Here is a 21,523-nt window from a genome sequence, read left to right as displayed (position 1 = left end):
GTAACTTAATCTCCTTGTTAATGAAGTCTCTGAGTCAAGATCCAGGAGACCTCTGTATGGAACAATATCACAATATGTTATTTGGGGAAGAACCACTGCAGTCACTAAAGTGCTGGCTCAAGAAGTGAATTATAAAAATTCTGTACTCCGGGTTCTTCAAGGGGTTGTTTCAGAGACAAAACCTTTCAGAATGCTTCCCCTAGGACGATGAGCTAATGCCCTGTGCTCTACCCCTGGGATTAGCTCAGATTATGCAATACATAATTCAAATCTGCCAGGGCAGGAGGCTCTTCTACAGAGTCTCTCCCCTTTCTGGCTTATAAAAGGGGCTTCCTGAATGGAGGACCCCCTCTTTCCTTTAATGACATCCATATATCCTAATAGGGCACAAAAAAGGGGGTGGTCTTTATATTGAAACCCCTTCAAAGGCTATGTACACTTTCGGGGGCTTCTTTTTTAAGACGACATTGTACTCATTTTGAGCTAAAAATTCTTTTCTGAATTGGTCTTAAAAACGTTTACTTATAAACCCTTATTAAAAGGGGTTATCTGACCCCTGAAATTCCCCCCATATGCCCGGAACCCTCACACAGATTGTACTTAACTCGCTCCCTGGCACCTTCGGCACTTCTGAAGTCTGCACGACCGCCGCTGCATCTCCCCGTCGTGCGGATTAAAACATCCGGCATCGGGGGAGAGCTCAGTAAATAGCAGGCGGTGACTGGGACGAGCCTCCATACCATCACGTATGACGCTAGGGAGGCTCATCTCAGTTACTACCTGGTGTTGGCTGGCAAACCCCCCCCCCACCCCGAAGCTAGATGTTTTTATCCCTGCAACGGGGAAATGCAACGGAGGCTGCGCAGGCTTCAGAAGCGCCGCAGGTGCCGGGGAGCGAGGTAAGTACAATCTGTGTGAGGGGCTTTGGCGTATGGGTTGGCATTTCAGGGGTTGGATAACCCCTTTAAGCCATATTCTTATCAGTTTGAAAAGATTTGAGCGGTAATGAGTGTTTGAGGTCAGGAGATCAGAGAAAAAAAAGCTACACATGAGCAGTCAGATGACAGCTTACAAATCGACTTTATTTTTAACCCATGAATCAAAAAAATTGCTGAACATTTTTATAAAGAGCAATTGGAAAAAATATTTTTAGTCTAAAATGAGTAAAATGCAATCATTAAAAAAATTGGCCCGAAGGTAATGGGAAATGCACCTATTTTCACTTCCTGCTCAGTTTTGTGACCATGTGTACTGCAATTTCAATGGGGTTAAATAACCAGCTAAAAGCCTCTTGTATTATTTGTTAAAAAAAATATGATAACTATCGCTTAAAGCTCTGGTACTCAGCCTTCTCTAACTAGTGATGACAAAATTACTTCCTGAAATTACTTCTGACTTCCGTATGACTCACTAACTGCAAATCTAGCTCAAACACAGACATAGGGAGTATGCCTATATGGTTTCAATGCACTTTTCTATTTTAGTACATTTAGAGTAATTATACAGTTATTCCTCCTTGCGGTTCATATCCATTAAAAGTATTTCATGCAATATAGTAAACAATTAAATCAATGACTACTCTTTGCCCCCGTACAGTACAGCGATTACAAAATGCATAAAAATGCAAAAAGGGAGCTTCAAAGCGCTGCTACCAAGTAAAAAAATATTCTATTTAAAACTATTAAAAGTTACAGGCAACTCGTATTTAGGTAGCGATCTGCCACCTTCCTCAGGCACAACCACATCCTTCCACCACCAAAACGCAAGTCATTTGTAATTTATATTTTTTAATTGCTTTGAATGAAATATTTTTTACTTGGTGGCGGCACTTTGGAGCTCCCTTTTTTACATTTCTATTTTATCCATTGATGGGACCGGATTGCCAGGCAGAGGGGGAGAACTGTGACTACTACTCCTGTGGTGGGCTTACCAACTGTGCAAAATCCAGAATTGTGCCTGGATTTGCCATCTGGTAAGTGTTCACATTGCTTCATGTGCAGTTGTTTGGTAATGGTGGTAATGCAATAGGGGGCGCCCTTGTTTCTTTTCCAGATTTAAATGTAGTACAAGCCCATATCGACTTATAAGTGGGCGATCTGCGCTCATTTACAGGCAGATTTGCCAATGTAAAAGGGCCTTTAGTTTACCAGTACAAAGTGTAATATCCAAATACACTTTTGCTGCCTGCACATCACTAGACGCCAAAATAAATTGTGTCATTAGCTTCCGACACCAGTTAAAAGGGTTTTACAAGACTTTAATAATGAGGACGTATCTTTAGGATAAGTGGAAACAAAAAGAGGTGGTGGCGCTCACCAGGCCTACTTCACACCGGAAGCACGGATTGCACTGGGAACCAAGCGCCGATATCCAAACTATGGCATCAATATCAGCTGCCTTACGGAATCGCTGCGGCCGCCAGGCACTGGAACAAAAGCACTCAGTGCTGCGGCATGACCCAAGTAGTATGCCATGTGACCGCGATAGCCATTAACTGACTGCATCGGTCACATGTAAAGAGAAAAAAAGTGAGGACCGCCAGAGCCTCAGCACAGGATCAGCAGGAAAAAAGAGGTGGGATTGTTTCTTTTTTGTTGGATTTTTTTATTTTTTGGATAACCCCTTTCCTTTCCTCTGTATGCAGCCAGTATGCTAGTGAAGCACAGTCTATAAGTCTATTTCTCTGTGACAAAAACACAATAAAAAGAGAAAAAAAAAATCTAAATGATAAAAGTACCCACACAATTAAAACCGTGTTACGAACTCATTAATGCAGTCAAAACAATACAAACATAATTTGTATTAAAGAGAACATGTCAGGAGTTTTGATCTGAGGCATTTATGGAATATCCACAGGATATATGAAAATAGAATATGACAGCACAGTGTCAGTCCCAATAGGGAAATACATTTTTGTAGGGTGCTTGCAGCATCGGGCTTCAGTCTCCGAGCCACGTTACACCAAAAAACATAAAACAGCAATGAAAGTGATGCAGTCTTGATTCAACAATTCGGCATGATTACACTGCTTTCATTGAAAGGAGGAAGTGTTGTGGTTTTAGATTCGTTATATTAACAGGATAGGTCATAAATGTCTTATAGATGAGGGTCACAGCTGCACTGAACACTCCCTTCATTCACTTCTATGGGAGTACTGAAAACAGTCAAGCACGCTTGTTCAACTGTTTTTGGGACTCCCATGGAAATGAATGGAGAGAACCGGGCGTGAATGTTCACAGGGGCTGCAGAATGGGGTCCCAACCCTCAATCACAAGATCAATCCCAGATGTGTGACCAGCATTCATATGGCCACACACACACACAAGCAAGTTCAATGTGAGAAATTCGCAGCATATCAGTGAGAGGTCCCGTTCGGGCCTCCGCTCCTCTAACAGGATCGCACAGCATTATAATGATTTATAATACTGTGTGACCCTGAGAGTTCTGGAATCTACCGAATTAGGGCTCATGCTCAAGGTCGTGGTTTTGGTGCGGATCGAATGCGGATCCTTTGATCTCAATCAGGCATCCTCAAACTGCGGCCCTCCTGCTGTTGCAAAACTACAGCTCCCAGCATGCCCAAACAGCCTGCAGCAGGGCATTATGGGAGTTGTAGTTTTACAACAGCTGGAGGGCCGCAGTTTGAGGATGCCTGATCTCAATACTTGTCTTGTCCGTTTTGCACACAAGGCTAGAACATTTTTACAGAAGATAAAAAAGAAATAAAAATAAGGGCCCATTTACACGTCCGTGTGTGTTTTGAGGATCCACAAAACATGGACATCGACAGTTAGCGGTTTTCCTTCAGGCAGGTTTATGATGGTTATACAATGAGGCATCAGACCTCCAACCACTTAATATTTCCCTGTACAACGAATATCCGGTTTGCTTCTGGCCAGGAGGTATTTGATAACCCAAGTTCAGTCTGGGCTTGGAGGTCTGATGTCTCATTGTATAACCATCATAAACCTGCCTGAAGGAAAACCGCTAACATCGACGATGTGCGTTCCGCATTTTGCGGACCGCACATCGCCGGCACTTAATAGAAAATGCCTATTCTTGTCCGGACTGGAGGGGTTAAAAAAAATAATAATTTAACTCACCTTAATCCACTTGTTAGCGCAGCCCGGCTTCTCTTCTGCCTTTATCTGTGAGGAAAAGGACCTGTGGTGATGTCACTGTCACATGGTCCATCACATGATCCAGCACCATGGTGCTGGATCATGTGATAAAAAAATAATTTAACATGGTCTATCACATGATCCAGCACCAGACCATGTTAAATTATTTTTTTGAGTCATCTGGCTGTGAAAAAAAAAAAAAAATTACAATTTTCCAATAAAATGTTGCTTTAGCCCCAGATTTTTCACTGGTGGTAGCATTTTCCCTGAATAAAGCAACAGCCAATACGTGGTCATAAACAATTGTATGGGCACACGGCAGGGCTCAGAAGGGGAGGGGTGCCATTCTGGAGGGCAGGTTTAGCTGGAATGGTTTTCAGATGCCATGTCACATTTGCAGAGCTCCTGAGGTACCAACACAGTGTAAAACCACAAAACGTTATCCCATATTGGAAGTAAACCCTTCAAGGAATTCACCTAGGGGTATAGCGATTAGTCTTTCCCAACAGAATTTTTTTAAGATTGGGACATACAATTAAGTACATGATAGAGCTCATTTGGTTTTTGAAGTGTGGATTTTGCTGGGATGGTTTTTGGGTGTTCATCACATTAGCAGAGACCCTGAGATACCTGTAATCAGAATGACGCCAGCCCCGACACGGCTTTCAGCATACCTTCGTACCACGAGCCGAAGGTATGTTGGGGCTAGCGTCATCCTGGTCTCGAGCATCATGGGTGAGGCTACCTGTGTTATCTTCATTCTGGTTACATGCTGTTGAGGCAGGTGTCAGAGTTTTGTTACTGTGATTTTCAATTATAGTGTGATCTGTGTGTTATCCTTGGCGGCCATTATACAATTATACTCTGGTCTTTGCCTTCTTTATATTGCTGCCACATATGGATGCTATGATTATTGTTAATGTTCCCGAGGATGTATGTTCTCACCAGTGATGACGCCTTTTTCCGCGGCTCATTTTTTTATTTTTATGCATTGATATTTTTGATGTGTAATTCATCAAATAAAGATCCCCATATTTTTTTATTACTTTGGTATGTTGTAGCTCACAAGTTTTGTAGGTTGTATTTAATTAAAAGGAGCAAGGTCCATAGTAAGGTTAACTAGGCTATTCCACATCTCCAGCGCACAGATGTACAGCAGCACTGTGGAGTCAACTAAGCCACACTAAGCACTTGCACTGCACACAAACATATATATTCCCATTTTACACTCCCAGTCCATATGTGATATTTAATGTACACCCCATGACAGCTTCCCTGCTTCCATTACAGTGCTAATTATCAGTAGATAAAAACCTCCAGTAAAATAAGATGTCTACTAGTCAGAAGTAGGGTTGTTTCGGCCCATAATAGAACAATCCGATCCTATTTTTTGTAGGGCTGCAACGATTAATCGACTTTATCGATAATATTCGATAACGGGATTAGTTGTCGACGAATCCAGTTATCTATGCGGGCGGTTTACTTTAAATCAGCGCATCTTTATTTTACCTTACAATGAAGCTCCAGTAACAGGCAGAGTGGACGGCGGCGTAACGTCACTTACTCACGTGACGCGCCTGCTCCGCCTCCTTCATTCATAAAGTGGGTGGAGCAGGTGCGTCACGTGACTGAGTGACGTTACGTACGATCCCCCCTCCCCATAACAGTGCCATCCACAAATCCCCCCCTCCCCATAACAGTGCCATCCACAGATCCCCTCCCTCCCCATAACAGTGCCATCCACAGATTCCCCCCCCCCCTCCCCAAACCAGCGCCATCCACAGATCCCCTCCCAAACCAGCGCCATCCACAGATCCCCTCCCAAACCAGCGCCATCCACAGATCCCCCCCCAAACCAGCGCCATCCACAGATCCCCCCCCAAACCAGCGCCATCCACAGATCCCCCCCCAAACCAGCGCCATCTGCAGATCTTTCCCCAAACCAGCGCCATCCACAGATCTCCCATAACAGTGCCATCCACAAATCCCGCATAATAGTGTCAGCCACAATTTGTTGTAATATGGCCTTTGAACATAATTTTTCAAGTAAAATCATATAAACCTCTTTGTTTTGTAATTTTGGTGTTTTTTCCCGATTAAATTATCGACAAATAATATTTTGGCGTGTTTTTTTTTTTTTTTTTTACTTTTTTTTTTAAAAACTTTTTATTTAATAACTATTTCCCCCCTTAGGCCCTTTTTACAGGGGCGAGTTTTCCACGCAGGTGCAATTTTTGACGTGAACGCATGTTATAAGGGAAAATAATAAAATCTACAGAATACCGAACCCAAACCCGAACTTCAGTGAAGAAGTCCGGGTTCGGGTCTGGGTACCAAACATTCAGATTTTTCTCACGCGCATGCAAAACGCATTAAAACACATTGCACTCTAGCGGAAAAAATTTCCGGCAACGCACCCGCATCCTATCCGGCCCTCACCAGTGACGCCCGTGTGAAAGAGGCCTTAGGGACTAGAACCTGGGATCTTTCCATCCCTTGTCCTAATCACCCTAATAGATCTCTATTTGGGTGAATAGGATCTCACACTCTCCCTGCTGCCCTGTGCACACAGCAGCAGGGAGATTACCATGGAGGGCTTCAGTAGCGTCCTGCCATGGTAACCGATCGTAGCCCCATGTTCTCCGATACTAGACTGCGCAAAAGCGAAGCCTAGTATCGAAAAAAGGCAAATCCTGGTATCGAGGTCGATACCAGATAAAAGTATCGATTGGGTAGCGAAATTTCGATACCCGAAACAACCCTTGTCAGAAGTGATGTTTTAGCACACAGACTGTTGGCATGAATAATAGTTTCCAACTAGCTCCACAAAGAAGCTGTGCGAAAAAGCCTTTATACAGGGTGGCCCACGAAAAAGTAGAACGCCTCCAGTTATAGTATGACAAAATGAACAAGCAAGTGGATTTTATTTATTTTTTATTACCCACAAGTCGCAAACTATGCTGAAAGTGGTCCCCGTTCACGTCCATGCACCTTTAGTCATGTCGGATTATGTTGGCTGATGCAGCTTGCAGTTAGCAACAGTAATGCTGCAGAAGAAAAAATGTCACAAATGCAACATGTCACACCTCACAGAACTCACTGGCATCGAATCATGAACTGTTTACAGAGGAGCAAACTGTGAGCAAGGGGTTATGCCAACCACGTTCCCCAGTCTTGTCCACGTGTGATTTTTATCTATGGGGAAATTTAAAACAAAGTGTCCGCTAACAATCCACATCCCCTGAATGAACTCAAGGAGAACATCACAAACACTAACCCCAGCATCACTACTGAAGAGGTGCAAGCAGTATCAGCCAACATAATCCAACGTGCCTAAAAATGCATAGATGTGAACGGGGACCACTTTTAGCATCTTTTGTGACTTGTGCGTAATTAAAAATAAAAATCCACTTGCTTGTTCATCTTGTCAAACTATCGCGGGAGGTGGGCTACTTTTTCGTGGACCACCCTGTATAATGGATCTATATGTACGTCATGTGTCGTCACATAGTGCATTAGTCAGAAATGAAATTCTCCCCTAGAAACAATTTGAGTGCATGCTCCTACCTTTTTCTACAAGTCAAAGGGTTTGTCCTGTTAAATATATGCTGATGAGCTATCCTCAGGGTGTCGAGTGTCAGCTGTTTGAAGAGAAGGCGGGGCTCGATGCGAGCACTGCTTCCTGTTCATAACACTGCCCGCTGTCCTGGAAGTGCAAAGTAATGACAAGTACTTACACTATGCCACCATTCCACGACATGTAGTGTACTGAAGAGGAAGTAGCACTTGTATGGAGCACTGTCTCCTCTTCAAATAGCTGATCAGATATTGATGACCCAGTGATAGGCAAACTGCGGCTCTCCAGCTGTTGCAGAACTACAACTTCCAGCATGCAAAGACTGCCTACAGCAGGGCATGGTGGGAGCGGTAGTTTTGCAACAGCTGGAGAGCCGCAGTTTGCCTATCACTGACCTATCCTGACGAAAGGTCAGGACAACCTTTAAGGCATCCAGGTGGTGCTGGACACTGAAGGCTATGCATCAGAGCTGTTTTAGGACTTGTCCTATGACTGTGATGGCTAACCACCGACACTCCATCTGTGGTAAAACTTCAACTCCCAAGATGCATACTTGATTGGCTGTTCTCAGAACTCCATAGAAATCAATGGAGCATGCTGGGAGTCGTATTTTCACCACAGCTGGAGTGCCGAAGGTTAGCCATCACTGTCCTATGAGGTATATGAAAAATCTCTATGCATATCTCTCATAATGAGTAAAATCACTTTTTGTAGGATATCAAACTAGTTTAAAGGGGTTCTCCAGGAATAATCATTTTTTAGCAAATGCCCACAGCCTGCCTGTCTAAACAGAAGATTCATACTTACCATGTGACAAAGGGGGCGGACCCCAAAATGTAGCTACATGCTTGCTTGGCACTACTTGAACCTCTACAAGGACCCATGCACAAAGGAATTTATTTGTTAAAGGGGTTCTGTCACTAGGATTAACGATATGTAGATATTTATATGTGCCCATTAGTCTCCATGTAGTGTTTACAATGATACCTCCGTTTATGCTCTGTGTGCCTTATATTCTTATAAAAAGCGATCTTATTCATATGTAAATCGCCTCTGTCAGGAGCCCAAGGGGTTGTCCCACGATCTCCTGGAGCCCAGCCGCGCCCATCGATCCGGAGCCCAGCACCGCCTACTACTTAATTTATTCACTGCACTATCCTGACGTCATGTAATCTCTGCTCCGTAGTTTCGCGCAGGCGCAGTGGACACTAGTCTGCGCCCGTGCGGACTACTGGCACCGGCTTCCACTTGTCCACTGCGCATGCGCCGGCTCCCTGCGCACCCCGATCAGACCGGAAAAGTCTTTCTTTCTCTGCGCAAGTCGGTCAAAATTGTCAAAGGAGAGCTTGCTGCCAGAAGATTCCTCCGCTTAGGACCGACTTGCGCAGAGAAAGAGTCTTTTCTGGTCCGATCGGGGTGCGCAGGGAGCCGGCGCATGCGCAGTGGACAAGTGGAAGCCGGTGCCAGTAGTCCGCACGGGCGCAGACTACAGTGTCCACTGCGCCTGCGCGAGACTACAGAGCAGAGATTACATGACGTCAGGATAGTGCAGTGAATAAATTAAGTAGTAGGTGGTGCTGGGCTCCGGATTGATGGGCGCGGCTGGGCTCCAGGAGATCGTGGGACAACCCCTTGGGCTCCTGACAGAGGCGATTTACATATGAATAAGATCGCTTTTTATAAGAATATAAGGCACACAGAGCATAAACAGAGGTATCATTGTAAACACTACATGGAGACTAATGGGCACATATAAATATCTACATATCGTTAATCCTAGTGACAGAACCCCTTTAAGTATGGACTTTTTACTACTTTATGTGCTTTTGACGGTTAGTCATTGATGAATGCACAACAATGAGGAGCAACTTTAATAAACAAAAACATAAAAGAGAAAGCTATTCGCGTTTTTCATTTATAGTCTGAATTGGAGTCGAGTTGGGATATCGATGTGTATACACCTTTTTGGTCCTATTGCACTATAAAAGAATAAGTGTGCCACTGTTTATTGAATTTAAGGATGATAAATCCCTGTTTGTTTCAAAAGATTACAGACCCTGGCATTTCCAGGAGGAGAGGTCTCTCCCAGCATATGAAAGGAGAGGCAAAAGGGTCAGCACAATATATGAACAGTATTGGAGACCTAGGCTTTACACCTATAGGAGCTTTTATGACATCCCATTCCAAATCCATAGGCAGTACTATGGAGTTGGTCCTATCTTTGCAGGTAAAATACCTTCCACTATTCTGGGAAGGCCTTCTACAAGGTTTTGGAATTTGTCAGTGGGAATTTGTGCCCATTCATCCTGAAGAGCATTTGTGAGGTCAGACACTGATGTTGGATGAGTGGGACAAGCTCACTCGCTCTGTTCTCGTTAATCCCAAAGGTGTATGAGGGGGTTGAGGTCAGGGCTCTATGCAGACCTGTCATGTTCTTCCACACCAAATTCACCCAACCATGCTTTTATGGTCCTTGCTTTGTGCACCAGGACACATTCATGCTGGAACAGAAAAAGGCCTTCGCCAAAGTGTTCACACAATGTTGGAATCTATTTGTCCTTAAGAATGGAGAGTGCCTAACTGACGTGGAGTCTTGTAGGCCAGGCAATGCTCCTTTGAAGAAAAAAAGAAAGTATCCAGCACGCATAAAAGTCCACCTTAATTAAAGGATAACTCATATTTTCACTCAAAATTCAATTTTCCTATATGTTGTTGCTGCTATGGTGATAATCCATAATCACTAATTATTGTGTTCACATACCACTTTTTTAATATGAGTCCGTCCATAGCAACCGCTCCTCACAAGACTTCTTTCTGATAATCTTTTAAAGACGGACGCCGATGCCCTTACACTGAGGTTAAGACCGCCCTCCCTAACTACCCAGAATGACTTAGGATCATCTCGGGAACACACAGCCTCACCCCAACCAATCGGCTTCCTCCAGACTTAAACACGCCCTCTTCCTCCTGAGTAGTTGATTGCAAATTTTTATCGTGAATATCGGCACTATCCCGATCCGACGGTAGCGCACAAGCAGCATTCAGGACTGCCCACTACAATGTCCTCCGTCTTCCCTGAGCTCTTTAGAATGACCCAGGTGCCGTGCATTCCATCTTTTATTCAACATGAAAAGCGGGGGCAGAATTTCTATTCATCTTCCGCTCAGTGACCCGTATATATGGAGTTTGGTGTGTTCATAGCTTTTCAATGTGTAGAGTGGGTGGAGAAAATTTTCTGCAGGCTAAAAAGCACAACATAAAAGGCAGAGAGTTGATTGTGTAGGAAACAATTCCAAAGGTGCTCCGATCCATGGGAAACAATTTAGGTCTGGGATGCATAACACATGGGATGCCAAATTTCCAGAATAAACAAAGCCCAATGGCTACAATAAAACTTTGGGGTATTACCATCTGAGACATTTTTGGCATAGCAAAATTATATGTCGTTAATGTCTGATAGGTGCCCTTTCAACTTGCAGGACTCCCACTTATTGGGAAAACGTGGTCCCTGCATGCTTCTCTCTCCAATGTAGTTTGTGCGTGAGATACTGAAACAGCCATGTGTATAGCTATTCCCATAAAACTCCAATGAAGATTACAAGTTGAGCGAACTTGTGTTTTAAGTTTGGCATCTAAAGTTCGGGTTATCGAAGAATCGCGTTATGGATTCTAAATTCCGTTATGGTCTGTGGTAGCGGAATCCATAACGCGATTCTTCGATAACTCGAACCCGAACTTTAGATGCAGAACTTAAAGGGAACCTGTCATGTGGATATTTGATTATAATCTAACTAATTATATACAATCATTAACTACTAAGAAGTACCTTAGATGTATTCACTTACTGGTGTGACAGATGGTTACCTCATAATATACACTAGGCCTGCACAATATATCGCCAAAGCAATCGCAATTAATCGCCATATCGCAATCGCCAATTGGCCGACCCAAAAATGCTGAAATTATATTACCATATTTTTCGCTTTACAAAGACAAACTTTTTCCCCCCCAAAAGTGGGGGGAAAATGGCACTGCGCCTTATAAAGCGATGGTTGACTTTTTACATGGTTGACACGGATGTATCGCCAGCCGCTATGCTGCACAGCGCAGCCGGCGATACATCAGTTACAGTGCGGGGAGGGAGGAGGGGCTGGAGGCAAGTCGTTATTTTAATGAACAAATGTTCTTTTATTTATTCTATGTTATTTATCTGTTCTGTGCAGTGCTATTAAGAAAATGGCAAGTTTTGTATTTTGTACTTTTACAGTAATGCAAATATATTATTTCATTTAGTAAAAGATGTTTTATTTAGAAAAACACTGTGCATTTCAGTTCTTGAGTTAAGCATAACTACATTTCAGCATTATCAGTAATTTGCGTGTGCTTTTGCCTTGAAAATCCAAGCAAATAGACCTCTAGCACAATTCCCTTAAAATATTGCATCGCATCGCATCGCGTTATCGCAATTTTTAGGGCCCTTATAGCACAAAATTCCCATATCGTGCAGCCCTAATATACACACAAAGATGCTGCATGCTAATGAGCTGATTCGAGTCCAGCGTATATTTAATTCAGAGCTATAGCCACTCCCCCCCTGCTGCTGATTCATATGGAAACAAACTGTCAATCAGCAGCAGGTGGGCGGGGAGAGTCAGGAGCTCATGAATATTCATGACTCATCATTATCAGCTGGAGCTTTTCAATACAAGATGTTGGCAGATTGACTGGGTCAATTAAAGAAAGTGACCCAGTATTTTGCTAAGCGAATCAGTCACTTATTTATGTTGCCCTTAGTTAGGACACCATTAAACTGGTGACAGGTTCCCTTTAAGCTCAGAAACCATGTTCAACGTGACAGGCTCCCTTTTTTTTTTTTTTTTTTTTTTTTTTTTTTTGTGTACTCACTATTAACAGCGGAATCAAGGTCCCCCCGCATATATTTAGGCATTTTCGCCATTTCTACATGGCTCTGACGGTCCCCCACGCACTGTTTACATCTATGTTTACTTCAGCCCATCTTCCTGCTGCACTGCACTGTGGTTCCCAGCGCAGCGCGGCATCACGTGGTTTCCCACCTCCTGCAGCATATCGTCACCTCCTCCATGCAGTAATTGCTTATTCCTACAGCCTGCCGCCCAATTGCCGTAATTACTGGAGGTGTTTATTATGCTAAGTAGCATAGTGCTCTGCCTCCTTCATTCATAATAAAGCACCCTGTCCGATGACGTCACCGGACCAGAGGGGCGTGGCTTAGCGCAGTTGGTTGCCGCCTTGTTTCCACCCATCTAGGCACTTTGAATAATTCATGTGGCTGAGGGTGACGTCACCGGGCTCCCTGCAAAGCGGAAGAAGAGGCTTCACTTGGCAGAAAGGGACCCGGTACGTCACTGAGTCTTTGAAACACAGCACAGCACATTTTGATGCCACTGGTATTTTGCAGAAATGAATGCGCACAGGACCATGTAAAGTGAATATGGCAAGTTTTCCACATATACAGCATTTAAATTCCCAATATGTTGTGCCCAGCTAGTGCCATCTGAGACTCACACCATTGGGTAAGGAAATGCCATAAATGTGGATGCAAGATGTATGGGCACATGGCAGACTCAGAAGGGAAGGCCTTTTGGATCATGGATTTTGCTGGAATTGTTCTTGAGCACTAGATCACATTTAGAGAGCCCATGAGGTACCTGTTCATGCTGTATTGTACTGCATTGGAACTAAAAGTACTACACTGACTGTTGCCTATGAGACCCAGCCCTGGGGGCTAGATCTCAAAAAGCTTTGTAGCTGGAAGGCCCCAAGGTTTTTGTAAGGCCCTGGACTTCCTTAATAGCCATCGGCACCCCACAATCAAATCACGGGGAGCTGAAAGGTTTAGAGAAGAGTCCCCTTCCTCTGTAAACCCCTTAGATGAGGAAATCAACATTGACCGTTACATCTAAGGCAGTGGTTCTCAACCTTTCTAAAGCCGTGACCCCTTAATACAGTTCCTCATGTTGTGGTGACCCCCAACCATTACATTTTTTTCCTTGCTACGTCATAACTAAATTTTGCTACTGTTATGAATTGTAATGTAAATATCTGATATGCAGGATGTATGCCCAAGGTGTTATGGGGGATCTGTGGAGGACGCTGTGTTATGGAGGATCTGTGGAGGACGCTGTGTTATGGGGGATCTGTGGAGGACGCTGTGTTATGGGGGATCTGTGGAGGACGCTGTGTTATGGGGGATCTGTGGAGGACGCTGTGTTATGGGGGATCTGTGGAGGACGCTGTGTTATGGGGGATCTGTGGAGGACGCTGTGTTATGGGGGATCTGTGGAGGACGCTGTGTTATGGGGGATCTGTGGAGGACGCTGTGTTATGGGGGATCTGTGGAGGACGCTGTGTTATGGGGGATCTGTGGAGGACGCTGTGTTATGGGGGATCTGTGGAGGACGCTGTGTTATGGGGGATCTGTGGAGGACGCTGTGTTATGGGGGATCTGTGGAGGACGCTGTGTTATGGGGGATCTGTGGAGGACACTTATGGGGGACCTGTGGAGGACACTGTTATAGGGTGGATCTGTGGAGTATGCTGTTATAGGGGATGTGTGCTATGACACATAGGGCCATGAGGGGGGCCAGCATAAGACATATAGCATCTTATGCTGGTCCCCCTCATGGCCCTATGTGTCCCCTCATGTGTCCTAAACTGAGCACATAACTGTCTTTGCGTGTAAAGAATGTTACTCCTGTGTGAAACAATCTCTCTCCTATTTGTAGCGTTATACTTCCCTACCTCGTGAGATTTCCCTACCTCCTGACTTCCTGTCGCACTGCTAATGACGTGAGGAGGCGTTCCTGAGTTTTGACGATCTGCGCATGTGCAAACCGACAGTTTATGGAAAATCTCAGCGGAGTTCAGCTTTACACCGGGACACTGCGCATGCGCAGGAGAGCCTTAGTAGGGAAATATTACGGCCCAGTGCGCAAGCACGGCTAACTCCGGCCGGCGCATGCGCAGTGTCCCGGTGTGAAGCTGAACTCCGCTGAGATTTTCCATAAACTGTCAGTTTGCGCATGCGCAGATCGTCAAAACTCAGGAGCGCCTCCTCACGTCATTAGCAGTGCGACGGGAAGTCAGGAGGTAGGGAAATCTCTCGAAGTAGGGTAATGTAACGCTACAATCGTGCAGCCCTAATAGGAAGCCCCAGGCGACCCCCCGGAAAGGGCCGATCGACCCCTAGGTTGAGAACCGCTGATCTAGAGGGTTAATCTGCCAGCATTGGAGTTCTCACAGATGCCAGCAGTTACAGCATGGGCCTGGCTGTCAGTAACAGTCTGCCCCTGCCGCTGACTGGGCAAGCATACCTCCTCTGTCTGCCCAATCAGCGCGCTGTACATGTACAGCACATGTTGGGAACTCACTTCCCCATGAGCAGTACATGTATGGTGTTTGTCAGGAAGGGGTTAAAGGGCTGTCTCACTTCAGCAAATGCCATTTATCATGTAGAGAAAGGTAATACAAGGCACTTTCTAATGTACTGTGATTGTCCACATTGTCTCCTTTGGCACTTTTTCCTATAGTGTGCAATCACGGCCACCACTGCTGGATTACAGGGTGGTCATAATGCCTGGATACGAGCAGTGTAGAATGTGATGGAATAATGAATGAAGCCAGCAGAGGAGACAATATGGACGATACATTAGGAAGTGCCTTGTATTTACTTTCTAACATGATAAATGCCATTTGCTGAAGTGAGACAACCCCTTTAATACTGATGTCCATGTAAGTTTTTATGTCCTAGTATAAGGCTACTTTCACACTGGCGTTTTGGCTTTCCGTTTGTGAGATCCGTTCAGGGCTCTCCCAAGTGGTCCAAAACGGATCAGTTTTGCCCTAATGCATTCTGAATGGAACAGGATCCGCTCAGAATGCATCAGTTTGCCTCCGTTCCGTCTCCATTCCGCTTTGGGGGCGGACACCAAAACGCTGATTTCTGACGAAACTGAGCCAAACTGATCCGTTCTGACACAATCTGGCACAATAGAAAACTGATCCGTCTTCCATTGACTTTCAATGGTTAAGATCCGTCTTGGCTTTGTTAAAGATAATACAAACTGATTCGTTCTGAACGGATGCAGACTTCCGTATTACTTGAACGGATCCGTCCATGACGGATCCGCACAAAACGCGAGTGTGAAAGTAGCCTAAAAGAGACAGATTGGCTCACTGAGTGGTATAACTGGCTCCTAAAATGTACAATGTTTTGTCCACCGCTGGCGTACAGTATTAGAAATGAAAGTTAAGTCAATGAGGAGTTTTCTGTACACCATTTCTACAAGCGCCCCTGTATTTCTAGCACTTCTGAGGTGATTAGACTACTCTCATCTAATGACAGGGTACCTCTGCACAGTACCTGGCGGCACAGCTAGTAAACAGTGCCACACCTGCAGGTAGCTTACAATTCTCTGTATAAATTAGCTCCCTACCAGTCCTTCCACCCAATGTCTATTCCTGACTCACATGTACGCAACATCGAAACCAGCTAATAGCCCGCAATCATCTGCTTGGCCTGCACCTGCCAACACCTGACCTAGAGCCGTGACCTGTCAGACAAGTTACTTCACATGAGTCACAGAGGCTTCTGCTTCAGGAGGAACTTCCTTAGATAGAAGAAGTCTTAGATGTGTAGCATGTGGCCGGATGCACAGGAAGAGACACTCCTCCTTACAGCCTTCCATGGCAGCGGAGGGGTTAACACCACAGACAAGTCTCCGTCTCCTCACACACTGGACGTGACGCTGCATCTGGCACTGAACAAGTCACACATTGCACAATATTAGCAATGTCCCAGATGTTCCTCAGCCTGAGGAGGACTACAGGCCTCATGAGCAGGAGCATGGGAAAGGGGCTAGCGGGGCGTCATCTATAGATACATATAAATGCCTGCGCGCACCGCCACCTCATACACAGCACAAATTTTCATGTCGTTCAAAATGAAGTCTACGTACACCAAGAAGAGTGGTGCAGCTTACAGACATTTGATAGAGATTTCTATAGAACATGAGTGCTGCTCCTGAGGCACAGGCTATGTGAGGAAATATGACAAAACCTGCCACTAAGGCCTCATGCACACGACCGTTACGTTTTTTGCGGTCCGCAAACCGAAAAAACAGAAGCCGCCCGTGTGCCTTCCGCAATTTGCGGAACGGGCGGGTCCATTGTAGAAATGCCTATTCTTGTCTGCAAAACGGACAAGAATAGGACATGTTATATTTTTTTTGCGGGGCTACGGAACGGAAATGAAACGGGTCCACATCCGAGCCGCAAAAACGGCGGCTCAGATGCGGACCTGAAAAAGGGTTATGTGCATGAGGTCTTATACCAACAGAATTCTCTATAAAGGAAGTAACATTACAGGGGCGTAAAATACTTTCTTACTAAAGAAACGCAAGACATCCAGAAAACGCGAATTCTTACACACAAAGGGAGATTCAGCAAAACTGGTGGTAAAGAAAAAATTACTTAGTTGCCCATAGCAACCAGATTCCCCCCTCTTTTTTTTCACAGCTTCTTTGGAAAATGAAAGGTGGAATCTAACTGGTTGCTATAGGCAACTAACTCTGTTGTCCTTTGCACCAGTTTTGATAAATCTCACCCACTTTGTGGTCAAAAACACCTAGAAAATGCTGGGGGGAAAATTACAAAAAAATAACATTGACCTATGTAGGCGTTTTTTAGGCCCTTTTTTGGGCTAAAAAAACCCACAACCTAAGGCCCCATGCACACGGCCGTGGAACCGCGGCCTGGATCCCTCCTGAGAGCAGGAGCGCACAGCGTCACTGGTTGCTATGACGCCGTGCGCTCCCTGCTGCCGGCACAGTACATATAGATCATACCAGTGTATTACGGTATTGCGGCGGCGGCAGCAGGGAGCGCACGGCGTCATAGCAACCAGTGACGCCGTGCGCTCCTGCTCTCAGGAGGGATCCAGGCCGCGGTTCCACGGCCCGCACACGGCCGTGAAACACGGCCGTGTGCATGGGGCCTAAGAGCTAAGAGAAGCAGTCTTAGGCCTCTTTCACACTACCGTTTTTTTTTTCCGTTTTGCGGTCCGTTTTTTGCGTTCCGTATACGGTACCATTCATTTCAATGGTTCCGCAAAAAAACGGAATGTGTTCCGTATGCATTCCGTTTCCGTATTTCCGTTCCGTTGAAAAGATAGAACATGTCCTATATTTGGCCGCAAATCACGGTCCGTGGCTCCATTCAAGTCAATGGGTCCGCAAAAAAAACGGAACACATACGGAAATGCATCCGTATGTCTTCCGTATCCGTTCCGTTTTTTGCGGAACCATCTATTGAAAATGTTATGCCCAGCCCAATTTTTTCTATGTAATTACTGTATACTGTATATTCCATACGGAAAAACAGAACGGAACAACGGAACGGAACAACGGAACGGAACGGAACAACGGAACGGAACAACGAAACGGAACAACGGAACGGAGTAACGGATCTGTGAAAAACGGAACGCAAAACACTCATTCAACATACTGTAGTGTGAAAGAGGCCTTAAAGGGGTTGTACGGGTTCAAAGCTGAACCCAGACATATTCCCTTCTTCCCCTACTCAGCCCCTCTGACATGAGCATTTCATGCTCCGATGCGCTCCCTTGCCTGCGTGATTCGGGAGAGTCGGTGACGTACCCGGGCACTCCATGGGCAAGCTAGGTGGAGGCTTCTGCCTAGCAGTGAGCTCGGTGTAATGTAAACAAAAAAGCGGGGGAGGAGGTGGTTATGTCCAGGTTCAGGGCTTCAAAGGGAGTCTGCCACCAGGAACCGCTCATCTGAAGCAAATGCTAGCTTTGGTTCATAAATCAATGCCTCCGTTGTGCACTTTTCATGATCATACAGACAGGGGTGCACCTAGCCTTTCTGCTCCCTGAGGCGAAAACTGAAACGGTGCCCCCCCATGCCAATTTCTTAACCTAACCCCTTTGCCACAATGAAAGCACTCATTGCCCACAGCTCTTGTGCTGCCCCAGGTGATTGCCTCACCTGGCCTCATAGGTGGTGCACCTATTAGTAGTTCCACACTGGAGCATGCACTGTAGACTTGTTTTTGTCCTAGCAGAGACTCTGAGATCTACTGCGCATGCACCAATGTGTAATCGCGCAAGCGCGGACCAGACAAGATGACGTATGCAATGTCTCGCCATGTCAGCCAACATTCATAGGGAGGGGCTAGGTGCCTGGAGGAAGGGATCTTTCATTCATTGAGGGGAAGGCTAGGGCTACACGTGGTCGTGGCCAGGATCACAGAGTACCGGTGAATGGGATCTCAGGGCGAGTAAAAAAATAAATAAATCCAACTGGCCGGTCGCCACGTAGCCCTAGCCTAACAACAACCCCCCTCCCTGGTGAACACAAAAAGTAAAGTATTATTTCAGCACAGCGGAGGCATCAATTTACAAAGCAAAGCCCGTGATTCTTCAGGTGAGCCCATACACACACATATACCCTGTGAAAAATAAAAAAGCCACAAAAACCATACTGCATGCGGATTTTATGGCTTTTTTGGGGTACTTTCACACTAGCGTTATTCTTTTCCGGCACTGAGTTCCGTCCTAGGGGCTCTATACCGGAAGATAACTGATCAGTTTTATCCCCATGCATTCTGAATGGAGAGCAATCCGCTCAGCACGCATCAGGATGTCTTCAGTTCAGTCTTTATGACTTTTCAGGACGGAGATAATGCTACTTTCACACTGCCGTTTCGGGGTCCGCCTGTGAGATCCGTTTCAAGGCTCTCACAAGCGGCCCCAAATGGATCAGTTCAGCCCCAATGAATTCTGAACGGATAAGGATCCGCTCAGAATGCATCCGTTCGGCTCCGTTCCGCCTCCATTCCGCCTGGCGGTGCGGAGCCATACGGATCCGTCCTGACTTACAATGTAAGTCAATGGGGACGGATCAGTTTACATTGACACAATATGGTGCAATTGTAAACGGATCTGTCCCCCATTGACTTTCAATGTAAAGTCAGGACGGATCCGTTTGACTTACACTTAAGACTTTTAGGCCTCGTTCACACTTCAGTGTTTAGTCAGTGATTTCCATCAGTGATTTGTGAGCCAAAACCAGGTACAACTCTAAACACAGAACAGGAGCAGATCTTTCCCTTCTACCTCATGTCTGTGGAGGCTCCACTTCTGGTTTTGGCTCACAAATCACTGATGGAAATCACTGACCAAACACTGAAGTGTGAACGAGGCCTTAAACTTTTTCTTGACTAAGTGTATGCAGACGGATCCGTACTGAACGGATACCATCGTTTGCATTTATAGGTGCGGATCAGTCTGTGCAGATACCAGACGGATCCGCACCTAGCACAGGTGTGAAAGTAGCCCAATACCGCAGCATGCTTTGATTTTATCTCCGGACCAAAAAACTGAAGACTTGCCTGAATGCCGGATCCAGTATTTTTTTCCATAGAAATGTATAAGTGCAGGATCCGTCATTAAAAATACTGCAATGCCGGATCCGTCCTTCCGGTCTGCCCATGCGCAGAACTTTAAAAATGTGGATTTTTTATTTTTTTTAAACAGATCCGTTTGACAGACGGATCCATTCTTGCAATGCATTTGTGAGACGGATCCTAAACTGGATCCATCTACAAATGGTGTCCGATTGCATGCAGATTGCCGGATCTGGCAGGCAGTTCAGGCGACGGAACTGCTTGCTGGATCACTCTGCCGCAAGTGTGAAAGTACCCTTAGTGGCGTTTTTTTCTAAACAATTGTGCAAATTGGTGATGGCTTTTTCCTATAAAGAAGGAGCTGTCAAAACACCAGAAAAGACATGCCAGAGCCCCAAAATACGCCAGCCCTGTCAGCCCCGCACCTCATACTTCCCTCTGAAGCTGGCGTTTTCACCACCCAAAAAACTGTGTGTGAACTCGCCCCATAGCAGCTCCAAGACCAGGGCCACACCACAGGCAATCCAGTGCACGGGAAGGACATGAAGTTAATGAAGTCCCTGCAATGTTAGCACTCTCTGAAGTAACTCTAAAGCTGAGCTGAGATACCAGGAAGGGGATACAGCCCCGGAAAGAAGTATCGCAGCCCGAGAAAGAAGTATCGCAGCCCAGCCAGCGCCGCGGATCTTACCTGCACCCCACGCAGGCCGGTGTGCCCCGGGGACTGAGTCATAGTGCCGGAGCCCGGATCCTGCCGCACTGCCCCGGCCCTCAGCTCCACAGCCACACGAGGATCCCTCCTCCACGCCTGGGCTCCCCTCTACGTGCCAGTCCGGGGGCAGCAGAGGGCAGACACCGGAGAGTTTGGCAGCAGGAAGAGATTTGCTTTATTGTGATGATTTCCGGCTGCAGAGAGGACATGTATGACACTAGTGCTGGCCGCTGCCGCCTGTCATCCCTGCTGCAGCCTCCTGCTTCTCACAACTAGACCAGGAAACCAGAAGAGAGAAAAAAGAGCCATTAAGCAGCCACCTCCCCTCTCCCAGCTCCTCCTGTCACCATATTGCCCTGCACAGAGGACATATTATTCCTCTATGTCAATACACTTGTGCTTAGGTTTGGGTTATGTGAGGCAGAGCGACACATTAGTATCAGCCATACAAATACATGTGCCATTGAGACAGCATAAGGCCCCTTTCACACGAGCGAGTTTTCCCGCACGGGTGAAATGCGTGACGTGAACACATAGCGCCTGCGCTGAATCCCGCCCCATTCATTTCAAAGGGTCTGTGAACATCAGTTCTGCATTGCGTGAAAAACGCAGCAGGTTCTATATTCTGTGTTTTTCACGCAGCCC

At 45.8% G+C, this 21,523-nt stretch overlaps 1 protein-coding gene across 1 annotated transcript in view; it reads right to left on the bottom strand.

Annotated features, from left to right (window-relative positions):
* The window catches only part of STK24 (serine/threonine kinase 24), a 62,630-nt gene extending 41,469 nt beyond the window's left edge, over positions 1–21,161 (bottom strand). The window contains exon 1 of the mRNA XM_044286868.1: positions 20,858–21,161. Within this exon, the coding sequence (XP_044142803.1) occupies positions 20,858–20,899 (42 nt within the window). The 5' untranslated portion in view covers positions 20,900–21,161. The remainder of the gene's footprint in view (positions 1–20,857) is intronic.
* Between the last annotated feature and the right edge of the window lie 362 nt (positions 21,162–21,523).

This window comes from Bufo gargarizans, chromosome 3 (genome assembly GCF_014858855.1).
Source record: "Bufo gargarizans isolate SCDJY-AF-19 chromosome 3, ASM1485885v1, whole genome shotgun sequence".
NCBI lineage: Eukaryota > Metazoa > Chordata > Amphibia > Anura > Bufonidae > Bufo > Bufo gargarizans.
This window is presented reverse-complemented; position numbering and strand designations above follow the sequence as displayed.